General features: G+C 36.2%; 1 protein-coding gene across 2 annotated transcripts in view; it reads left to right on the plus strand.

The window, feature by feature from the left end:
- Window positions 1-22874, plus strand: part of LOC306845237 (tyrosine-protein kinase RYK-like) — a 62813-nt gene that overhangs the window by 27265 nt on the left and 12674 nt on the right. The window contains exons 2-11 of one of the 2 annotated variants that reach the window (XM_079377919.1): window positions 5664-5785; window positions 5875-5974; window positions 6894-7025; window positions 8427-8492; window positions 8598-8739; window positions 9213-9313; window positions 10856-10939; window positions 12202-12327; window positions 17606-17692; window positions 21151-21220. In XM_079377919.1, the coding sequence (XP_079234045.1) occupies window positions 5664-5785; window positions 5875-5974; window positions 6894-7025; window positions 8427-8492; window positions 8598-8739; window positions 9213-9313; window positions 10856-10939; window positions 12202-12327; window positions 17606-17692; window positions 21151-21220 (1030 nt within the window). The remainder of the gene's footprint in view (window positions 1-5663; window positions 5786-5874; window positions 5975-6893; window positions 7026-8426; window positions 8493-8597; window positions 8740-9212; window positions 9314-10855; window positions 10940-12201; window positions 12328-17605; window positions 17693-21150; window positions 21221-22874) is intronic. The other variant, XM_079377920.1, reaches the window with a different exon arrangement.

The following is a 22874-nucleotide window of genomic DNA, read 5'->3' on the forward strand; positions in this document are numbered from 1 at the left end:
CTCATTCTTTTTATGATGTAATGACACAAAGTTCAAAGGATTTGCAACGGTCGATTTGTCGCGTCCAGTGTAGACAGCGCGGGGCGGAGTGACGCTACAGCTGTCGCGAAAACGATCAGTATAAATAACGAGATCAGTATACTAAAAATCGCACATCCTGCGATGTGACTATCGCAGATGTGCACATCGCGATATCGATGCTGAAACTATATATCGTGCAGCCCTAGTTTGTAGTGCTTTAAAATGTAGCGATTCTGTGAGACTTGATTTTAGATGCATCCAGAATTTGAGGGATCTTTTTTATTTATATTTATATAAATATATAATATTATATTTATATTTATTTTATTTATAATCAATGGGAAACGGCCTAATTCTGCCCTACACGCATTATTGGGTGTTCTGCTTTGTAATTTTAGGTTTGAGCTTGCTGGGCTTTCTCCTAGCAGGTATGGGAGTTTGTCCATGTTTGAATTCTGATGGAAGTCTTTGTGGTGAGTTGTGAAATGGGGATAGAAAGTGTCCCTAATTTGTGCATATTTAGGGCAGGATGTCAGGAAGTGCAGTTCTGTTTCCACTTCATTTCCTGTGCAGTGGGGACATAGCCGGTCGTCTTTTGGTAGCCAGGTCTGTCTGTGTCTGCCGGTCTCTATGTTGAGTCTGTACATGCTCAGGACATGTCTCTCTAGATTAGATAAATAGATATTCACATGCATTACAGGGACAGCTGTGTCAAATCTCTGACAATACAACGTCCTCGATGCATTGAACACAGCACAAAAAAACAGTAGTATTGTAAAAAAAAAAAATTCTTCTCCATTTTAATATATTTTAACATGCATTTTGTTCCAGTGACAGCACAGCAGTTTTTTTTTTTTTCAGTTTTTAATTTTTTAAGATCCGTTAGAAATCCTTCCGGTATGATAAATTAGTGCTTAAGAAACATTTCTTATCAGTATTAAAAACAGTTGTTAAGCAGCACTGTGGAAAGTCACTTTTGATCACTTTTTGATCTGTCACTTTTGATCTTTTGATGCCCTTTTAATGCATTGCTAAATAAAAGTATCTTTTAAAAAAAAAATTGTACTAACCTCAAACTTTTGAACAGAAGTGTAACTTATCTATATGCTTTAATTTACTTTAAGTAACTTTGGCAATATTTACTTTTTTTGTGTGTGACTCAAATAAATTGTTAATAAATAACATACATAAAAATGGAAACAAACTGGGAATCAACTAAAATTATGTAACAAGTTACATAGTTATATAATAAATTGTGATCCTGGACCACAAAACCAGTCTTAAGTCGCTGGGGTATATTTGTTGCAATAGCCAAAAATACATTGTATGGGTCAAAATTATTGATTTTTCTTTTATGCCAAAAAACATTGGTATATGAAGTAAAGCTCATGTTCCATGAAGATATTTTGTAAATTTCTTACCATAAATGTATAACTTCTCTTTTGATTAGTAATATGCATTGCTAAGAACTTCATTTGACAACTTTAAAGGCGATTTTCTCAATATTTAGATTTTTTTGCACCCTCAGATTCCAGATTTTCAAATAGTTGTATCTCGGCCAAATGTTGTCTGATCCTAACAAACCATGCATCAACGGAAAGCTTATTTATTCTGCTTTCAGATGATGTATAAATCTCAATTTCGAAAAATTAAGACTGGTTTTGTGGTCCAGGGTCAAAATTGTACAGCGTGTCATAGCGGCCAATTGGATATAGCACTCCAGGGTTTGCAATCCAAAATTAAGATTCTAAAATCAAGCTTTTCAAATACTTAGCATACTTCAAGCCTGCTTGTTAACTGAAGGTTGTATCTGCTTGTCGAGTTCTTACTTGGTTTGTTACGCTAGAACTTGATCAATACATAACAGCCGCTCTCCCCTGCGGTCCCGCTCCCTCTCGGAGCTTGGCTACTGTTATGTCCTGTGCACTAAGGGATTGAGGATAAATCGGACCCTGAATACAGGAGCCTCTTTGTTCTACCTGTGCTTACCTCTTCTCCTGGCTGTTTTTTTTTTTTTTTTGCCTTTCTGAAGACAGAAATGTGATCTCCAGAGGCCAAGAAATCCAAAACCGCAAGTCTATACCTTTGGCTGTGGGGAATGACATGGATGTAAATCATTGCTTTTCATTCATGTATTGTCTATGACTTCAGATTTATTCTGTGCTTAGTGTTCAAAACAGAAAAGTCTTCTTGTGAGACCACATTTAAAAAACCACAAATTCTTATTATGTTTTGAAGTTGTTACATCATAACTAGTACACACCATAGTGTTTTTTTTCTAGGAGTTATTGACGCATCACTCTGATTTATATAAGCATTTTAAATCTTGCCTGTTCTCTTTGCATTTCCCAATTCTGCCATGTCTTTATTTTTATTTTTTTTCCCAAGATGGCTCCCATACAGTGCTGGATCTTTGGCAAGCTCTTTGAGCAAGATTCACTGACATAATCCTGTATCGACGTCTTGCCCGTGGACACGTTTTCTCCCTAGTCTTTGCTTTTTCAGAGTGGAAGTAATTGAACCATGAAAGGGTTTTTGAAGCTACATAAAAAGACATTACAGGGTACTGCCGTGAGGGGGATGCAAAGATTTCGTTTTGCATCAAGTGGAAGCCAGTTTTTTTTTTTTTTTTTTTTTTTTTCAAGACGTATGGTTAACCACAGCTCTTTTGAAACAAACTTGTTACTTGAGCATAAAAAAAAGAAAGATGGAAAAATGAAAAAATGGTCGCCACAGAGTCACAAATAAACAAGCTTAGAAACACAGGCTGCACATATGCTATAATAAACTAATTCATCCTAATCATCCTGCAAGGGACCAGTTCTTCAAGGGTGGGAGCACTTTATACCACTCAGGAAACTGTTTTCAAACAACCTCCTGCTTTCTTTTTGAAACCTCTGGTCAGAGGGTTGAGCACATTTGACCCATGAACTTCAACACCCTCTACATCCACTGTTTTGTGGGTTTAGTCTATGACTGAGCTAAGGCTTTTTCTCCTGCATATTCCTTTCTCAATGTATAATCATTTTAGTGCCAGAGATTGAGAGAAAGAAGGAATTTCTTGAATGTCCCTACTATCTTTTTTTTTTTTTTTTTTTTTTTATTATAACTTTCAGCTCTTCCTGCCTCTGGTCATTTAGTCTCAGCCTCAGATGGCACAGACCATCCACAGTCGGTTCACTGACCATTTAATGCACATTACTTACAAAAATGGCAAAAGTTGGCTGAAATTTCCAGTTCCCATCTGGTTGGTTCTATGCAAGTTCTTAAAAGTAAAGGGACACACATTTATTCAGTTTATTGAATAATAAGGTGTTTTATTTTGTTTTATTGATTTTTTTTTAATCTATTTTAAACCTTTAAAAAAATAAATATTTTAGATCTATTTTTGGCAGAAGATTCACGGCCAGAATAAGCTACAGTGATCACCAGTCAGTGGTCTGGTTATGAGAGTCTACTACTCGCATGGCTAAAACAAATTTTTAAGGGGTATCAAGGCAGTGGGGACAAAAGTAGGTCCAGACAGGGGACACGGTGCAAGACATGGGAACGTTAATTAGTCTCAAGTCTGTGGGTATATCTGTAGTATAAGTCACGCCCAGTAGTCTCTCACAGCTGGCTGATTTTCTTTTCCTCTGAGCTCAGAGGATTATGTCAGTCGGGATGTCTGTCTGAACTTTGAGGACTCCTGCATCTTGAATGTGTCTGTTTTGGGGGCCACACAGCCTATTTGCGCCATAGGTGGGCAGCCTCATATCACTGGAGGGATGAGATCTGTTCTCAAACTATCATTTGATATAAAATGATAATTTAATGCTTCTGTATAGCTGGTGCTGAATGTCTCTGTTTTGGCAGGAAAAGGTGAGATTTTTGGATCTTAAAGGCTTTACTGAAGTGGACATGAGATTGTCAAGAAATGGTTTGAATTAATTTCTCTTTGAACCCTTTAAGTCTATATGAAATCAAAATGCACCCTATTTGCTCCAATACGTTTCCCATTTTATTGTGGACAATTCATCAGTTCAGATTATCTATCAAAAAATATTTATCAAAACTTTCATCAAAACTACTTCTGCTTCTCAACTAAGCTGAATGAATAGTGAATATGTGCCAACAGGCAAAAAAAAAAATTGATTTGTTTATTCCTATTTGAAACTTTTATCTAATCAATTCTCAAAAAAAAAAGTATTTGGTTAGCACCTTAAGTTTTTGTTCTTTTCTTTTTTTCATTTTTCTTTTCTTTTTTTTCCAGCAAGGATTCATTAAATTGATTAAGTGTCAGAAAATATATTTTTATACTGTTACAAAACATTTTTATTTTAAATAAATGCTATTCTTTTGGACTTTCGATTCATGAAAGATTTATGAAAAAATTTGTTATTATTTTTGCAGAAAATATTATGCAGTACAAATAAAATTATAAATTTTAAAAAACAAAACAAAAAAAAAAAAGCTTTGAACAGCAGTAGTGTATATTGATTTTTATGGTGTCTCTAATGGTATGCATCTAGATCATCTAAACATTTTAGCCCCAAAAAACATTATCTACTGTTGTTTGAGAAGTTATGTTTTAGAAAGGGTATATGTACACGTACTCCCATCCCCCTTGTGTTTGTGCAGACCACATGACAGACTGACAGGCTCCAGTCAGCCACAACAGGGCCTTTCAGTCATGATAAGGTTTGCTCCAAGGCATGGCAGAAGATTCCAGCTGTCAGTCAACTTCACACATCTCTGTGTCTCATTTCGCTCTTGTGTTCATCGTCACTGCCACTCTCCAGCTGTTCATTGGAGGCTGGATACAGTATAACTGGGATCGCAGGTGCTGTGTGCTGCCTAGGAGAAAGGCATTTCAGGTCGAGTCTCTCGCAGGAATGTTGCCGGGAAGGAAACACTGTTTATATTACAGAGTCGTTAGAAAATGGAGGCCAAGCAGGGGAAAGCAGAGATGTTTTGCTTTGAGGGGTGAAGTCCTTAAACATAAACATACTACACTCAAACATTTTCCCTTCACTGTATGGTGGAGGTGGCAGCTGAGGATATTGTTCTTGGTATAAAGGGTGAAAACCATTCCAAGTGCTTCTAAATGGGCAGGATAGAGAGAGAGAGGAATGAACTGTGGTCAAAACTTGGGCGGCAGTCTTGGTGGTTTCAAAGGTCCCATCAGTTTAATGGGAAACATTCTAGAATATCAACATGAACACTTGAGCCTGTTATAAATCATATCCTCCTCATTGGAAATTGCAGTCATATTTCAGTGGCTCATACCTGCCCTCTGTGTTATAATGGATCCAGATCTTTCTCCAGATCCTGCAAGGAAGTGGAACTATGTCAGACAGTGGTTGTTCACCACACTGAAAGAATGTATTTTATGTATTGTTGCCATGGTTTCCTCTTGCACCATATACTTCCAGGCGCTGTGGAATACATTAAGCCTAAATGAGCACATAGGATGTTTTTTTATAAATACAGAGAAATACAGAGTTTATATGATAGCAGAGATGGAGTCTTGCATTATGAAACTCTATTTTACTCCTCTCTTGAGGCAGGGTAGTTGTGTGAACGTGAAAAGATGTTTAACTGTTTAAATTCTGTCAGTCCTGATCAGTTTTATCATTTTAATTAAAACTCTCTCTCTGCAGGTCTTGATGCTGAATTATACTATGTAAGGGATGATGTGGTAAATCATTATGCCCTTTCCTTCATCCTGCCCGTGCCCAGTGACACTAACAGCCTACATTTCACATGGCACTCCAGCAGCAAGGTTGGCAGAGTTCATGCATCCTATGTTCACTACCATTCAAAAGTTTGGCGTCAGTTAATTATTTCCCGCAATCCTTGTCTCCTTTCTAGGTGGACTACAGGTTAGGGTTTCAAGTGGAAAACACTTCAGCCATGGATCAACCTCAGAGCAACATCTCTGCTCAGGGGGAGGTCCCGCGTACTCGTTCGGGTGAGTGAATAATTTTTCTTTCTTTTCTTTTTTCCATCATATGTTGTATTTTCAAGGGAAAAGGTGCTGTTGATATCTAAAACAGTCTATTTTTTCTTTACCTTTACATGTTTAAAGGTCTTCACATTAAAAAGGCCTGTTAACTATTGGAAAAATTATTCTTGTCAGACTTTTATTGTTGAATAGTTTATATATCACAACTTAAGAACCCACTGCTTTTTTTAAGGTTTTATCTACTCTTAATTTCTGTAAGGCCTGTGCACACAAGACATAGTGCGATAAGCATTTTAATTTGAATTAACCGGCGTTAACATTCACATGCTGTCAATGCAGTTTATTATTTATTTTTATTTATTTATTTATTTTTTTTCACAGGGAGGTGTTAAAATCTCTTTTCCATTGCACTGCAAAAATCTGACCAGCCTATACGATTCATACTTTTGGTCACATGCCCAGAGCCGCTGCAGTTACATTAAACCACTGGTTACTTAGTGGCGACAGTGAATAGCAGAGGAATAATCCTGAACTGGCTCATCTTGGTGTTGCCTAATAAACACAATAGTGAATCCAAAATCTAAATGGCTCTTTAAAAACACATCAATACTTTTTGCACCACCTACTGTCAGAGAGTTATTTTGCACTTGAATTCAACCTGTCTGACATTTATTCGGATTGTCTGAACAGTACACAAATCGGACCGAATCTTTGTGCCAAACATTTGTATTGGTGTTTAATTGGTCTTCTCATGTAGTTTAGTAGGATTCGGGCAAACGCTAATTCACCAGCATAAAAGCAGCTCATTCCCTTTTTAAAAGTTAAAAATGAGGCCCTGCATTCATTGTTTACAACTGTTATTAGTAATGTAATAGAGTAACTAAGTATTTAATATAGTAAATATACATTTTGTGTGTCACTCCAGTGTTCAGAGTGGATCTTTTCTGCTCTGGAAAGGCTGATGGAGAGGCTGTGCTAACGGTGCAGTTAAACCTGACTACACCAGCCAACAACTTCACAGTGCTCAACTTCAAACGAAGGAAAATGTGTTACCGAAGTAAGATCTTTTCATACACCTTATAGCCTCCAATACATGGGTTTCTTAAGATCTTAGTGTTTTTTTTTGTTTTTTTTTTGTTTTTTTTGTCACTTCGCATTTTTTTATTTATTTTTTTCTGTAAGCTGTAGGTTTTGTGTGTTTGGCAGATTGTGTGTCAGGTTTCAGATTGCCAGAGACTGCAAATATGATAATAGCACAAGCTTTCTGTCATATGCTTCCCTAGAGGAAATAGCCAGTGAATTTATTCTCCGCTTATTTGAAGCACATGAGCCAAATTAGCTGCTGGAAAAGAAAAAGAGTTTGTGTATGCCCCAATTTCCGCTCCCTTGTGGAATAACTGGGTCAGCGTGTGTATATGGCGCTCAAGAAGATATTGTGTGTCTTTAGGGTGCTTTCACACCTGCCTCATTTAGTTTGGTTGAATCGCACGAGTTCGTTTTCCCTCTTGGTGCGGTTCGTTTGGGCAGGTGAGAAAGCAGTAATCGTGCTCGGGTGCGCACCAAAAGCAGACCAAACAAGCGTACCGAGACCTGCTTGAAGAGGTGGTCTCGGCACGCTTTCAAACGAACCCTGGAGCGGTTCGTTTGTGGTGAGAAAGCAATCCGACCCAACGAACCAAGCGTTATCATAATTCATAACGGGAAATATATTATATAAAAAGCAGCAGTCAGTGTCTTTTGTGTCTAGCAGTCAAGCGCTTTGAGTACCCAGAAAAGCACTATATAAATGAAACAAATTATTTTGTGAATGCAAGTGAGAATTTGGGAAAAACTTTGATTTTGTTAGTGAGAGTATTTGTTATTGCAGCTGAAAACCAAAGAGCACCTCTTCATATTAAAATGTTGTGTAATTAATTACTCTTCTCCGCGCATTACAAGAATGCTGTCCATATATATATATATATATATATATATATATATATATATATATATATATATATATATATATATATATATATATATATATATGACGGCTACATTCGTTTTGCGTTTGCCAGGGCAGCTATAAAGCCGCAATAAGCCCGTGGAGCAAACTTGTCAATCCATCTTGATGAATGACGCAGAGGAACGTAAACAAGTGAACTCTGGCCAATAAGAGGACAGTTTTACTCACATGTGACTTGCATAAACACATTTTGGTATGCCTTGCAATGTTGCCGTGTGAAAGCGAACCGAACCAAGAAGAAAATGTAACAAATTACAAAGCAAACAATCTACAGGTCTGAAAGCACCCTTACACTTTCTGTGGCAGGCGTGAGATTTTACTGCCCTGGCAACAATTTACAAACCAAACATAAATGAGACCACAATTAACCAGTTCATTTGTTTGGATGAATCTCACAAGACAAATCAATTTTTGGCATTTGCTGATCTTTTCCCTTATTGTTTTACTTTACAGGAATTGAGCAGCCAGAGCCCCCAAAAACTCTGCCATTCCCAAACACCACCATACCTAGAATAGACCGTGAGTATTTGTGATTTATTGTTTGGCCTTTTTTGTAAATGTGGTTCTACAATGAGACAATTTTCACTCTGCTCTTATAAACTCTCTCCTCTCTTTTGGTCTTAGCGAGCAGTTCAAATGCTCCCACCACATCCACACGAGTTTTCTACATCAGTGTGTGTGTGTGCTGCATCGTCATCTTCCTGGTAGCCATCATCCTTGCTGTGTTACACCTCCACAGCATGAAGAGAGTGGAAATGGATGACAGGTGTGTATGTGTATGCATGCACTTCTGTGTTTGAATGTTCAGTTAGAACAAGAATGTGCTCAGACTCCGTTTTCTACCGGTGGATTGTTTTTGCTCCACAGCTCAAGTAGTAGACTAGAAGAAACCAGAACTGTTTAATAATGGTGGTGATGATGATGATGATGAGTCTGTGACATTAGATCATGATTAGGTTCAATGAGTTTCAGGAGGCAGGTTAAACCTGCAGCATTTTAGGTCTTTCTCCAGGGGCTTCAGTGTTTAACCTTTGGAGTGGAAGTCTAATGGCTTTAATTGTGACAATTACACAGCACTTAGTTTTTAAATGCACTGGGGTTTAGGGCCAGATAAAACCCTACACCTTCTGAAAAAACAGATGAGTTCATCATAAAGGAGGCTGTGAAACCATTTAAAATGAAAGACCGGTTTGTTTTCAATTCCTAAAGTAATTAATTACTTCTCTCTAAATCTTTTAGCGTCAGCGACAGTGGAAGCTCTCAGGGTCTGTCTCAGCCTTCCACCCAGACCACCCAGTACCTGAGGGCAGACACCCCCAACAACGCTACACCTGTCACAAGTAAGACTACGACCATACCATGTCTCTCACCCCTGACCTCAGTTCAGCAACTCTCTCAAACATCTCAACCATCTGCCGTAACCATCTGCACTCCTCTTCCATGTTTAAAATGTCAGAAAGCCGTCTCTTTACCAGAAGTAGCAGCTCAAAGAGTAGATATACACCAGCAGGATGCTTTGCTCCCCACAGCTAAATTTCACACCTCTGGCTGCAACTTGTCTTGCCCTGTTCACAGCAAATGTGCATTCCTTTATAAATGAGAAAATTGGAAACAAATGATCAAATTAGCTAAACTGGAATCATAAGGTTGGTACAACCAGGCGCACACATTTTTGTTCTTAAGTTTAGTACAGCAGTGACTCCAGCATTAATTGTTTTTGTGTGATCGAAATGAGTACAAATGTTTCTTGCGTATCGTACTTGTAAAGTCATCACGTCCCCTCAGAATAGTACAAAAGTCTCTTGGTATTTGCTCAATCCTTCGGTGTCATTCAGTAGTGCCATTTCAGAGTCATTTCTTCACACTTAAATTGTCTTTTAATTATTTTTTTCCACCACGAGAACTTGACCACTTCCACCCCTTTTCCAACTTAGGATGCAAATAAGACCAAATCAACAGGAAGTTTCTGCTTTTTTAAAACATGGTCACTGTTTTCATAGTGGGTGAGTTTCTCCTTTCCCTCAAATGACCGGATTGGGCTAAAATTAGTTAGCTGTTCAGGCAGAACTGAAAGGTGGGTTGATAACCTCCCTTAAACTTCTTATTAGTTGAAGTTTGCCAGGTGATCCCATTGGTTTTATATTCACAGTGGCCCCAGAAAATATTTAGACACTTAAGTAACAAAATAAATGTCTGTGTCTTTTAATTAGATATGGAAATGTCAATTTTTTATTTAGAACAAACATTACTTGATGGAAATGCAAATAATGCATTTTCATTTTAACCAACTGTTTTCACTCCCTGTATCTGAATATGGCTACTTCCCTACTGTACAGTATGTGAAAAGCAATGTCAAATTAGTAAAATGTCCAAATACACAGCATACATAAAAAAACGGTAGGCAAAAAAATTCTGCCTCAGGAGAGAAGTTATATTAATAAATGGCAGGAAATGGCGATATAGCATATTCCAGCATTTATAAATGTGTCTCAATTGTTTTTATATGTACACGCATGCATACAGAATGGTCTAGAAGTAAGTTCTTCATCAGGTGCAGTACATACTCAATAGTAAGCTTTTTAGATGCAGCTAAGTACTTTAAAACATTTGGTGTCAACAGTTTTGGGCGATATTTATCTGCTCCATTTTGCCCAGGCTGTGTACTCCCATTGTGTGTAGCGCCTCCTAGTGGTCTTACATGCTTGGTGCACTGTGTCATACTTATACCATGTGTTTTCTTGTCTCACTCTTGTTCTTGTGTGTGGAATAGCTCAGGCACCATCTACCTGCTATGATTATCCATCCTTTATATACCTCTCTCCATCTTTCTTTTTTTTGTTCTCTCACTCTGTCCTCCCTCCACCCCTTCCTTTTTCTATCAGATGCTCATACTGGCACTGCACCCATGCTCCAACTTGCAGGCGCCTCCTTCCCTCACCCTGGTGCCCCCTCGCACGAAACCAAAAGTAAGTTCTGCTGCTGTGAAGCAGATAGAGAGAGCAACAGGGAATCATGACTTAATCGTGTTCACTAACCACCTACCTTTAACCTGGTTTCTTCTTCACCATCACCATTTTGTTCTTGCTGGTCTTCACCAAGCTCGTTCATTGGTTTATACTGTAATACAGTGGTGCAAAGTGCAAAGACATGTTCTCATTTGCATGACGAGAAGGAAAATCAGATAGTCATGGTAAATTAGTTCACCCAAAAATGAAAATTGTCATCGTTTATTCACCCTTATGTTGTTTCAAACCTGTATGATTTTTATTTTTTTCTGTTAAACATAGTTTTGAAAAAAAAAACCTGGAAATCAATGTCTACAATCAACTGCACTTTTTGCCTACACTACTGTTGAAAAGTTTAGTCTTTACCAAGATTTTGGAATGTTTTTAAAACTAAGCGTCACCAAGACTGCAATTATTTAATCAAAAATACAGTAAAATAGTAATACTGTTAAATATTGCAATTGAAAACTTTTCTATTTTAATACATTTTGAATAGACTTTAAGGAATGTTAGCAGTTTTACATTAGTTACCCATAATAACCACTTGGGGGCAGCATCATGCACATTTAGTATGAGTGGAGAAATGTAGTCCAAATGAATCAGAACACTGGCTATTGTGTATTGTTAGTGAAAAGTGATATATTTACACTTTGTTCTGTTCATAATCAACTGTATTTATATAATCACTACGATAATGTTTACCGCAAGGCACAGTGACGTATTGAATATAAACAGGAAAATTGTTCAATCAGACATGTAAACCTAAAAACAACACATGAGGATACACAATGTTTTTATCAGGATAAACAACCACATTTAAACAGCCTTATGTACTGGTATTTGTGCTCAAAGTACATTTTGACCTTTTTTTGGGATGTTCTTGTGTATTTAAAGAACACTGTAGCTAAACGACAGAATAAAACACTCAGCTTTCTCTAAACATCTAATACAATTGACTCTGTATAACAGTGAGATAAAATCAGTTACACACCAAAACATGTTGTGCAAGAGTGACACTGCAGTGTTTGCCTTTGGCAAAGCTGGGGTTTTACTTAATTGATGAAGCGTTTAAATACTTCCAGTTGTTAAAATAACACTGCAAACCTCTGTCATTCTCTGAATTGTCTTTGTTTTGATTTGTCTGCAATATACTTTTAATTAATTCTGAGGTGAATTGTTAACACTTATTTTAATGGTGACATTTCTGTGTGTGTAATTTGAAGGTTGTCCCTCGCTGCGGATAGAGAAGAACGACTTGAGAAGCGTCACTCTCGTTGAGGCCAAGGCAAAGGTCAAAGACATCGCCATCTCCAGAGAGAGAGTCACACTCAGAGACGTCTTGCATGAAGGTATCTAATCCCACAAGCCCCATAGACGCACATGGAAACCACAGCAGGTTAATACTGTGCATTTGAAAGACTCGATTCTTAGTACTCTGTCCACATCTGTTCCATTGAGACTTCCATCTTTCTAATAGTGGTTCTTTTTCAGTTCAGCTGAAATTGCATCATGGCAAACAAACGCGTCATTTGGCTGCTCAGTTTGAGGTTAGACACTTCCCCCTGCAAAATAATTTTGTTGGATCACACAAGAGCTGTGCTCCAGCGGGAAATCTGCACTCAAGCACTAAATTGGAGTCCAAACAGAAAAGCTCTCTGCTGGGCCTTGTGCCAGCACAGCTCTGGGCTTGCACAGATGATGTTGACACAAATGTCATTAGTCACATAAACTATAAAACATAAACAAAACGGCGTCAAGAACGCGCCTTATTTGACTTGCGTTCTTGCAAAATCTCAATGCTTTAATTCCCCCCGTAGCATTTTTTTTTTTCATCAGTGAGACTTTCATTTTGTACGTGTGCCCACAAGCTTGATGAAGCTGATTTATTATTTATAAGGGGTTATTGTGTTGTGTTTAAAGTGCTGACTTGGCAAACTAAAGCTGGTTAATCTGATTAAACCAATTTTATTGGACATTTGGGGGAATGTCAGATTAATCCTTTTTGAAGGGCCATTTGCTTTTGTGTTTTTTTTTTTTATGACCAGCTCAATACTTTTTATTTAAATGGCATTATGCAAAGCGCAAATTTCAAGGTTCTTTTTACTTATTAAATATTTTCTGCATTTGCTTTGTTCTAATACCATGGCCAGAAACACAAGAGCATGGCTCCTTTTAATCAAAAAGGCAAAAATTGTCTGTGTATCCTTTTGCTGTCCCAAACCGTATTAATTTGTCTTTTGTGCAACACAAAGCTAATTTTCGGAAAATACCCTTGCTACCATTTTCCATATAATGAGGGTGAATGAGAAATGAGGGCTGTCAAGCTCTAGAATGACAAAATAAGCAACTTGAAAGTATCATAAAAGTGGATCAAACATCTTGTAAAACCATGCGATTAGCTTTTAATGAAGCATGGAACGAAATCGACATGTTAACAGTTTTTAAACCATGTTTAATAATAATAGAAGCAGCAATAATGATATTAACAGTATACTGAATTTTCAAATGGAGAACATAAATGACAAGGGACATGTAATCCTTTGCATAAATGTAATCATGAGTTTTAAACTACAGTTTTATAAGGTTTAGGTGTTATTAGGCTAAAGCGTAACGAACAAGTTCACTGGTGTAATTAAACAGTAAAAGTAACAAACAAATCAGAAAATACATTGTTTTAAGTCCACTTTGAATGAGACATCAGAATTCTTCATGTTTTCATTACTGTGTGGAATACAATACATTATGAAACATGCTAAGAGCATTTTTAATGTTTTCTCTGTTTTGAGGGTTTTTGTGTTTTTACAGGGACATATAATCTGCAAATAACATGTAGAGCTCATGAACACACATTTTGCCATCCAATTTAACACATTTATTGTATGATAATGTGTATTTTGCCCCAGGAATTTATATGCATTTATGCTAAATTTACACTGGAAAAAATATCATAATCACTCATAATCTTAAAATAAAAAATAAAACTTAGCCTATATAATCATTATATTACTTCAAATTAATTTCCACTGAGCTGTAAGTATGTAGTTATCTAGTTGAATGCAGGGCATTGACTGTGTTCTGTGAACTAAATCAACTGATTGATTGAAAACATTTGAATGACCGCTTTGCTACTTCTCTATTGAACGCCCCAAGGAGAGCTAGGGATGTCTAACTTTAAAAGGAACACTCCACTTTTTTTTGAAAATAGGCTCATTTTACAACTCCCCTAGAGTTAAACAGTTGAGTTGTACTGTTTTTGAATCCATTCAGGCGATCTCCGGGTCTGGCAGTAGCACTTTTAGCTTAGCTTAGTATAGATCGTTGAATCGAATTGGACCATTAGCATCTCGCTCAAAAGTGACCAAAGAGTTTTGATAATTTTCCTATTTAAAACTTGACTTGTTACATCGTATACCAGTGTTAATTTTGACAGCAAATTTTGATTGTTTTAGTCATAGTCTTTTTGACTAAAATGCCCTTTAGTTTTAGTCATATTTAAGTCATCTGAATTGTTTTTAGTTTTAGTCTAAACTAAATATCATAAGAATTTAGTCGACTAAATCTACAGTAAATTTAGTCGGCTAAAATCTAAGGGGTTTAGTTACAGTGCATTTATTAAGCATTTCTCTAAAATTTCCAAACTCATAGGTTTGATATTGTTTTGTTTTTTTCACGATAGACTGCAATTTAACTGCAGTGAGACACAACATGCCTTTTTGTTAAAATTAAATAAAACCACTTCTCATAAAGAACAAGATCATTTATTTAATGAAATACCAATGGTTATATAGGCTAATTATGCATTCTTTATAACAACTTACCATATTCTTCATTCTTTCAAGCAGACATATTTATTTCTATAAATAAATTTAGATTAATCTTTAGGGCTACTAAAGTTTTTCAGTCAAGAGCAGTGAGTGATTGTATGTCTTTCTTTTGTTGCTTGATTAACATCAATGACTCGGACAATAGCAACTAAATTAGGCTGCTATCCCTTTAAAACCGAATGCACGGTGACGGATGCAATGTATACACGTTCTCCCTGCTGTTTACGTTCACAGCTGTGTTTACTGGATGTGACGTAAATCTAATGTCAATAGATTTACGTCATAATTTTTGTCATTCAAAAAGAGTTTTCATTCGTTATCGTCTCGTTGTCGTCAGTGGAAAAAAATGATGAAATTATGACCAACGAAATTAACACTGTCATGTACTAAGACCAACGGAAAATAAAAAAGTTGGCATTTTCTAGGCCGATCTAGTTGGGGACTACTTTCAGACGCTGCGTAATATCATTGCGCCTGCTGCACCCATGGTACGGCAGCAAAGTTCCGATTTTCTAGGCCGATATGGCTAGGAACTATACTCTCATTCCGGCGTAATAATCAATGAACTTTGCTTTGCAGAAAAGTAAAGCTTTAAATATGAAAATTATCAAAAGTCTTTGGTAATTTTTGAGTGAGATGCTAATTGTCTAATCCGATTCTATGATCTATGCTAAGCTAAAAGTGCTACCACCAGACCCGGAGAGGGGAGTTGTAAAATGAGCCTATTTTCAAAAAAAGTGAAGTGTTCCTTTAACAGACTCGTGAACTTTTCAGAACGCAGCAATCTTGCATCGGTGTTCACGTACTTGGATAAAGTACATTTTGTGTGTAATGATGTAAGGTCTGTGCCATTCCAGATCTGGGCAACTTTGCCTTTTCATTGTAAAACAGAGTGCATGTTGCGTCTTAGAACATTCAGTGCTTAGTTTCTTGACAAAACATTAAGTAACCATTAAAGACGTCTTACTACCAAGAATTTCCCCCTGATGTCCAGTATAATGATCATGCTCGTCTCAAGTGTGACTGCAGTTATTCTTCCACTTAACCAGTTTATCATAAACTCCACTGAAACGGAAACCCAGCTGGTTGCATAATGTATAATGCAATGTGTATACTCTTTTTTTTTTTTTTTTTTTTTTTTTTTTTTTTTTTTTTTTTTTTTTTTGTTGGAAGGTTAGAAGTTCTGCATTGCAACCAAGAAACACACCAGCCATGGAACATGTTGTTGTTTTGCTCAGTACTTTTGTTTTTACAGGTACAAGTAAAATGTGCACTATCACACTTTACATAACTTTATTTCCCAAAATGTTGTGACCCTTTTTCCTAAAGCTCTTTTGACACTATTGGTCATGATATGCTTGTATTCATTAGTGTTCCTATTTAAATAAAGACAACTCATCGGTAATTACAAGCAGGAATTAAAGCGGGCATCTACGTCAGCAAGCTGGCTTGAGATAAAGTGGCATGTTATAACAAGCATGGCAGCAAGAGAGGAGATAAGGATCAGATAAGAAGGAAAAGTAATAGACAATGTGGTGCTGGCCCCTAGCATTAGTAACACTACCCCTAAGTCTACTGCTCTGCAAGATGCACTGATCCATTACATGGTGTCATCTGAGCGTATGGGAACTGCAGCTATGTCCAACTGTTTGTAGAACAACAGTGGAAAGGTGAGGACTGTCCTGCGCCTGCTGATAAATCCATGCTATGTTTACTCTCAGAGGTCATCCAGGATACCTGTTCAGACCTGCTGTGCAAAAGTTGGCACGTTGATTTATCCCAAAGATGCAGCGAAACTAGAAGCGGAGGACATATAGCAAACTACGAATTAGCTTTTGTCTTTTCATGATATTTAAAATATATGAATGAAAATGCAGTCCTCTAACCCTAACACTGTTCATTGAAACGGATTCATTTCTGTGAATCCGTTCACACAAACTAACTTACTCTAGTTTTTGCAACTGAAGTTTAAATCAGGGATTGTATTAAACATGTCATGTTTGTGAGTTGCATGGGAGGGATCGCAAAATTTGTCTGACAGCCTGTTTACTTGCCAAAAAAAGTGCTTAACATGTTGCTTAAAGTGCCCCTATTATGGGTAATGAAAGGTTCATATTTTGGATTTGGGAGTCCCCAACAACAGGTTGACATGCATGAAAGGTCAAAAAACACTTTCTTTGTCTTATAATATGCATATATTTTTACCTTGTTTGCTCTACGACTCCCAAACGATTAGTTTAAATCTTGCCTGTAATGCCTGATAAAGCAGCGTTTGTAAAAGCAGTGCTGCTTTGTGTACAGCATTACTGGGGAAACCGTTATGCTCCAAAAGCAGCACCTAGTGGCAAAGAATCAATTTGCATTTTCATTCAGACCAACACGAAAAGTAACTAGTGGGAAGGTGATATGCTAATGTTTCATGTTGACGTCAACATGAAACTGCTTGGGATTCGTTTTAACAGCGACTCGTTTCAATGATTCAGAGTCGACTCTTTCTTTTGAGAGACAATAACTTTATACACGGTACACTTTCAGATTTAAAACTTTGCAGGATGTTTTCATTCACTTAGAGCTGTGTTACACTGCATGAAAGGTAATTTTAAAAAATCCATAATAGGGGCATTTTAAGGTAATTATTTTGTGTGTGTGTGTGTATATATGTAAAAATCATTATTATATATTGGCCAGCCTTATGTGATACAATCTGTATTACAGACTGTGTATATTTCGATTACCTGAGATGGAGATTTCACAATGTTGGCTGTTTTCCTAAAGTGACTTTTTTTTTTTTTTTGATCCTCAGGGACCTTTGGCCGCATTTTTCATGGAGTCTTGCTTGACGAGAAGGACCCAAGCAAAGAGAAACAAGTCTTTGTGAAAGCAGTGAAAGGTAAATCCTCTCTCTTAACTCTCATTTGTTATGTTCCTAGAGTACAATATTCTAAAATGAACCATTTAAAAAAACTTTCCCAACAAGATTGAAAAGAACTCTTTTCTCAGGAAAATCATTTGGGATTGTTTGTGATAATGAGCCTATTTGTGAAGTTCCAAAGTTCATAATAAAATAATAAAAATTGATTGTTTTGAAATATTGATAATATACTTTTCAGTTATGACATCCGTTTCTCTAGAAAATGAAATGCCATGAGAAACTTAAGCACTTCCCGTCACACTGGTCACCGCTTCGTTTGCCCTTGTGCCCTGTTTATCCAGTGCAGGACTGGTGCCAACCACCAGACAATGCCACTGTACCAGCCTCTGCTGTGCCAAACTGTTCGGTTTCCACTCCGGCCCTTGCCCAAGGGACAGGAAATAATACACTACACATACTCTCCAAGCATCCGTCAAAAGCTGTGCTCCAAGATAAAACCAGACCTCTGTGAACTCATTCTAAATGTGTTCACTCAGCCAGCAATCTGAGACTGGCTGAAAGGAGTTAGGCTGCTTTTAAAGCAATCAAACATTCTCAAGTGCAAGGTGGAGGATTGTTCAGGACTTACATGCACCTTTTACTAACAAGGACTTGCCTGATGGGGCAAAACAGATTAAATAAGATCCAACAGATCGTTCACTTGATTTAATGTTCTTTTTAATGTCTCTTATTTTCTTACACACATTTCATTACAAAACTGTATGGCTTACTTTCTTCTTTGGAACTCAAATGGCGAATCTAAAAATAAAGTATTGTGACTCCAAAAATGCTGACAAATGCATCATAGAAGTAGTTTTTTTTTAAATCTATAGTTTCTATTCATTGTAATTGCATGGAAAAAAGCAGAAAAAGTGTGATTATAAGTTTAAGGGAATAATGACAATCCTTTTTAATTTGACAGTAGCTATGTTTCAATCCAAAGTTACAAATTAAATTTATCCGCAAAATTGGAATATCGCATAAAGAATTTGCGAATAAGCACCGTTTCCATCCAGGGAGTTGAAGAGAACAAAATCGTCACTTGATTAACTTGCGCTAAATGTCACGAAGAAAAATTAACATTTGCTGCAGTTTAGTGTTGTCAAAAATATCGATATTTCGATAAATATCGATACTGAAATATCTGAACGGTACCAATATTAATTTCCCGAAGTATCGATACACCGATACTAGCCGAGCTGTCACTTTCACTTCTCTCCAAAGGCGCGTGGACAAGCACCACACGTGACCGCACTCGTCTCCTTCGCTCTGGTTAAATAGCACAAGTGAAGTGAATGGAAGGATGACTGCTCTGGTTGTTAAAGAACACAGCAGGAGCGCTATCTGTAGGGATCTATGATCTCCGCGATGCAGAGAACGCGCACGGAATCCAGTCATAAAAACGGAATTTACAGTTTAACGCGGAATGTCACGGAATTTGTCAAAGTTTGGATGAATTAATCAAAAGTAGGTCATTACACTTAAATCAAATCGCGATATGGACTAGTATCTGTAAATATTAAGATGCAAAAGTGGATTTAAATATGAATCCTGCATGTTCTGCGCGTCTCTGTGTGAATGTGCTGCACGTGCGGTTGTGTTTACTAATGTGGCGTTCGCGGTGATGTCAGTGTCTGCCGTCTCAATGAGGACATAAATACATCAACAATATCTCCAGAACTGATCTGAAAGGCACTTTACCAGCATTTACCATTTAATTTGAGTAAAACTAGCATCATATCATACACACACAGAACTTTAGAAGTATTCACGGAAACCCGTCAAAATAAAAGTTCGGTTTAACTTAGCCTATTAAAGACCGTGTGCCAGAAATAGGCTATATTACTATTATTTAGTAGAATGTATATAATACTACTACTTACTACTACTGTTAATTTTTTTAAAGAAATAATCACAAAATATTTTAATTTTAATAGTAAATCCCCTTCATTTGCAAAAAATGTAAATGTTTAATTTTCATTAATTCAAATATAAATTAATTAAAATTGTTTTATGCCTTCATCTGATATCCAGTAAAATTTAAATACACAACACAGAATTTCTGAGGGGGAAAACACATTTCATAAGGCTACTGTAAGAATAAATAAAAATTCTTTGTATGCATTCAAATAATAGACAGGCTAAAACACAGAATTTGGTAACAATAAAACATAAGGTGAGAAAAAAATAAAACATTTCATACGGCCCTAAACGTGTCATTTTTGTTACACTTTTAATAAATTAAATGTTAAATTGTATAATTTTCATGATTTTAATGAATTAGACATGCTTTTAGATTAATAGCATTTAAGTTGACCATTAAAAAAAAAAAAGAGTCCAGAAAAATTCAAACGAAAAAAAAACGGAATCCAAAAAAATTTAAATGGAAAAAATTGAATGTAGAAAAAAATAAAACGGAATTTGGGGAAAAATAAAACGGACTTCATAGGGCCCTATATCTGGAAATATTTTGGTTATGAAGCAAATGAGAATATCAACAAATAGGACTTTGGATTTTAATTAGTACATGTATTAGTAAACGTTAGTTTCAATTAATATTTGACTAAGATTAATAAATAAATCAACAAATGCAGTACCTCAAGACATTTTTTTGTTCATGTAAAATATACCACATGTTCTCGACTTGTTACATTTATCTTTAAATTAAAAAAATTACCCCCTTAATATTGTGGTAGTTTTTTTCACCGTGGTATCGAAAATGGTATCGAGTATCGATATTTTTCAAGGTATCGTATCGAAGTTAGAAATTCCAGTATCGTGACAACACTACTGCAGTTAGAGAAGGCACTGTGTATAATAATTTTTGTATACAATAAATTACGAGCTTCAGAGCGTACAGACGAAAAGCAGACATTCGATCTTATTTTCACCTGCTGGGAACACAGTTCTGGGAGTTTATTATAAAGAAGCACTTTGACGAGACTTTGCTCAAGCATTTTAGAATGACAAAACTAGAATTTCGGATGCTGTACAATGAGATCGGTCCGTTGGATGGTCCTGTCCCATCGCAAAGTAACGTCTTGTTTTGATGCGCATTAAAATTTATTCGGTAAAAGTGTTTCCATCGTAGTTTATGCGCATGTTTTTTATACAGGATAAGAAATGTATCCTATTTAGTTGAGTGCATAGGTTTTTAATGCACATTTTTAGAATTTATGCACATCTTGGTGTTTTTATTTTTTATGTACCAAAATGAGTTGGGTGGAAACATAGCTAATGAATTTGACTAAATGTTAAAATATATCCTTTAGTGCTGATTGATATTTATGACCTGGCTTTTTCCCAGATCTTTTAGGGTTTACTTTTTGATTGGTGTGTGGAGGGATGAGAAGACTTTGTCAAGTTTCCCTCACAATTGGGTTCTCCAGGTTTGTATCACACATCCCTGACTCTTTGTTCTTGAATTTACTGTGCAGATCACGCCTCAGAGGTACAGGTGACCATGATGCTTACAGAAAGCTGTAAACTACGGGGCCTTCACCACAGGTGAGTTACAGCCACCATGTGCTGTGTTCTTGAGGCTTGAAGAACTTTGCTCTATTGCAAAATCTGCTGTCATTCTCCCATTATAGCATTTTTCTTTAATTATCAATATTAATCCTGCCATGGATGGATAAATAAAGCTTGAATAAAGCTTGCCATAGATGTGCTTTGAATCACAGGGACCTTATCACTGTTTCTTACATTGAGTACGGAATACCTATAGAATTTCACTTCACATAAAAAAAAATCCCCGTAAAGTCATCAAACACACATGCTGATTAGAGGTTTCGAAAATGATGACATAATATACTTGTGTATATAAATATAAATTACCATACTTTCATGAAAGGTAAATGACCTTGTCCACAGTAGAAGCATGTTGTGTAATGTTTGAATTTTGTGACCGCAATATGATGACCACAGTTGCAGCTATGACACTTCTATGACTACTAATCTACACACTTCCTCTGCTGTGTGAATTACTGTCTTCCTCTGGGTTCGTTCTTCATTAGCGCATTCTTGTTTACCAAGTTTCCTTCATAGAAATGAATGTGGTTTTTTTAGACATTCTGCATTTCTGATGGACTATTCTTATAAATAATTTTGTGATGTAATTGCAATGCACATTAAGACAAAAAATAGTGTAAATACATCACTAAAATACACTTCACAAATCCAGTGACTAGTTGTTCTCCGGTGTTTCAAAAAGATTTGAGCAAATCCAGTTCTGGATCCAAGGCTGGACATTTTATATACGCTAACATATAGGCTTACTGGTACCATATTGGTTATCTAATGTCAACCGATATTAGAAATTTATCAGTAATTTGTATTTCAGAGTAACTTGAAGTGAGTCTTAAGTGTAAAGTTGATCTTTTAAAAAAAAAAAAAAAAAACTAATTGTTGGTAAATTCTTTACTGAACGTTAAAAATTTTTTTTTTTGTACATTATATTGTTGTGATGCCAAAATAAAAGTGCTGTCAGTTGATTTAAATACATTTTTAAAACTTTTTAAATATACCTTTCTATTGCAATAATTTCACATTTAACCTTCAAGTTAATGTAGAAACAACATAAAGACGGTATATTTTTAATATTTGTTTAATGGCATCTTCTTTTATGACTGAAGGTGATACCAATCTGACTGACTGCCTCTATAAAATTATTTTTTTCCCTAATATTTACCTATTGACTCTAGCCATTCAACATTACAGTATAATTGAGAGCTATCAATTTGAATATTTATTAGACTTTAATAAAATAACTTCTAAGTTAAGTGAACTTTAATCAATCTTCACATAAACCCATTACAGGGCTCGCAAAATTTCTAAATCCCTGGTAGTCCTTCGGGCAGATACTCTTCAGATTTTGGTAGCCCGAAAATTAATTGAACTAGACCATAAATGTCAAAAACGTTTTCAAAACACAAATATCAATGAATATCAAGGAAAGAGTTTAATTTTACTATTTACAAGGTATCTGCAGAATTATTAAAAATCTATTTAATTTATACCATTTAACGTTTTTAAAACTGTCTACGGCCTTAAAAACTCTTCAATTTAGTTTGGATCAAATTTAAGGACCCGTGGGAGCAATGTTCCCTCTAATTTTTTTTCTTGCTGAGCAAAACTTTTCTCTATTGGGCAGACATTTCGG

Source organism: Barbus barbus (assembly GCF_936440315.1).
Source record: "Barbus barbus genome assembly, chromosome: 25".
Lineage (NCBI taxonomy): Eukaryota > Metazoa > Chordata > Actinopteri > Cypriniformes > Cyprinidae > Barbus > Barbus barbus.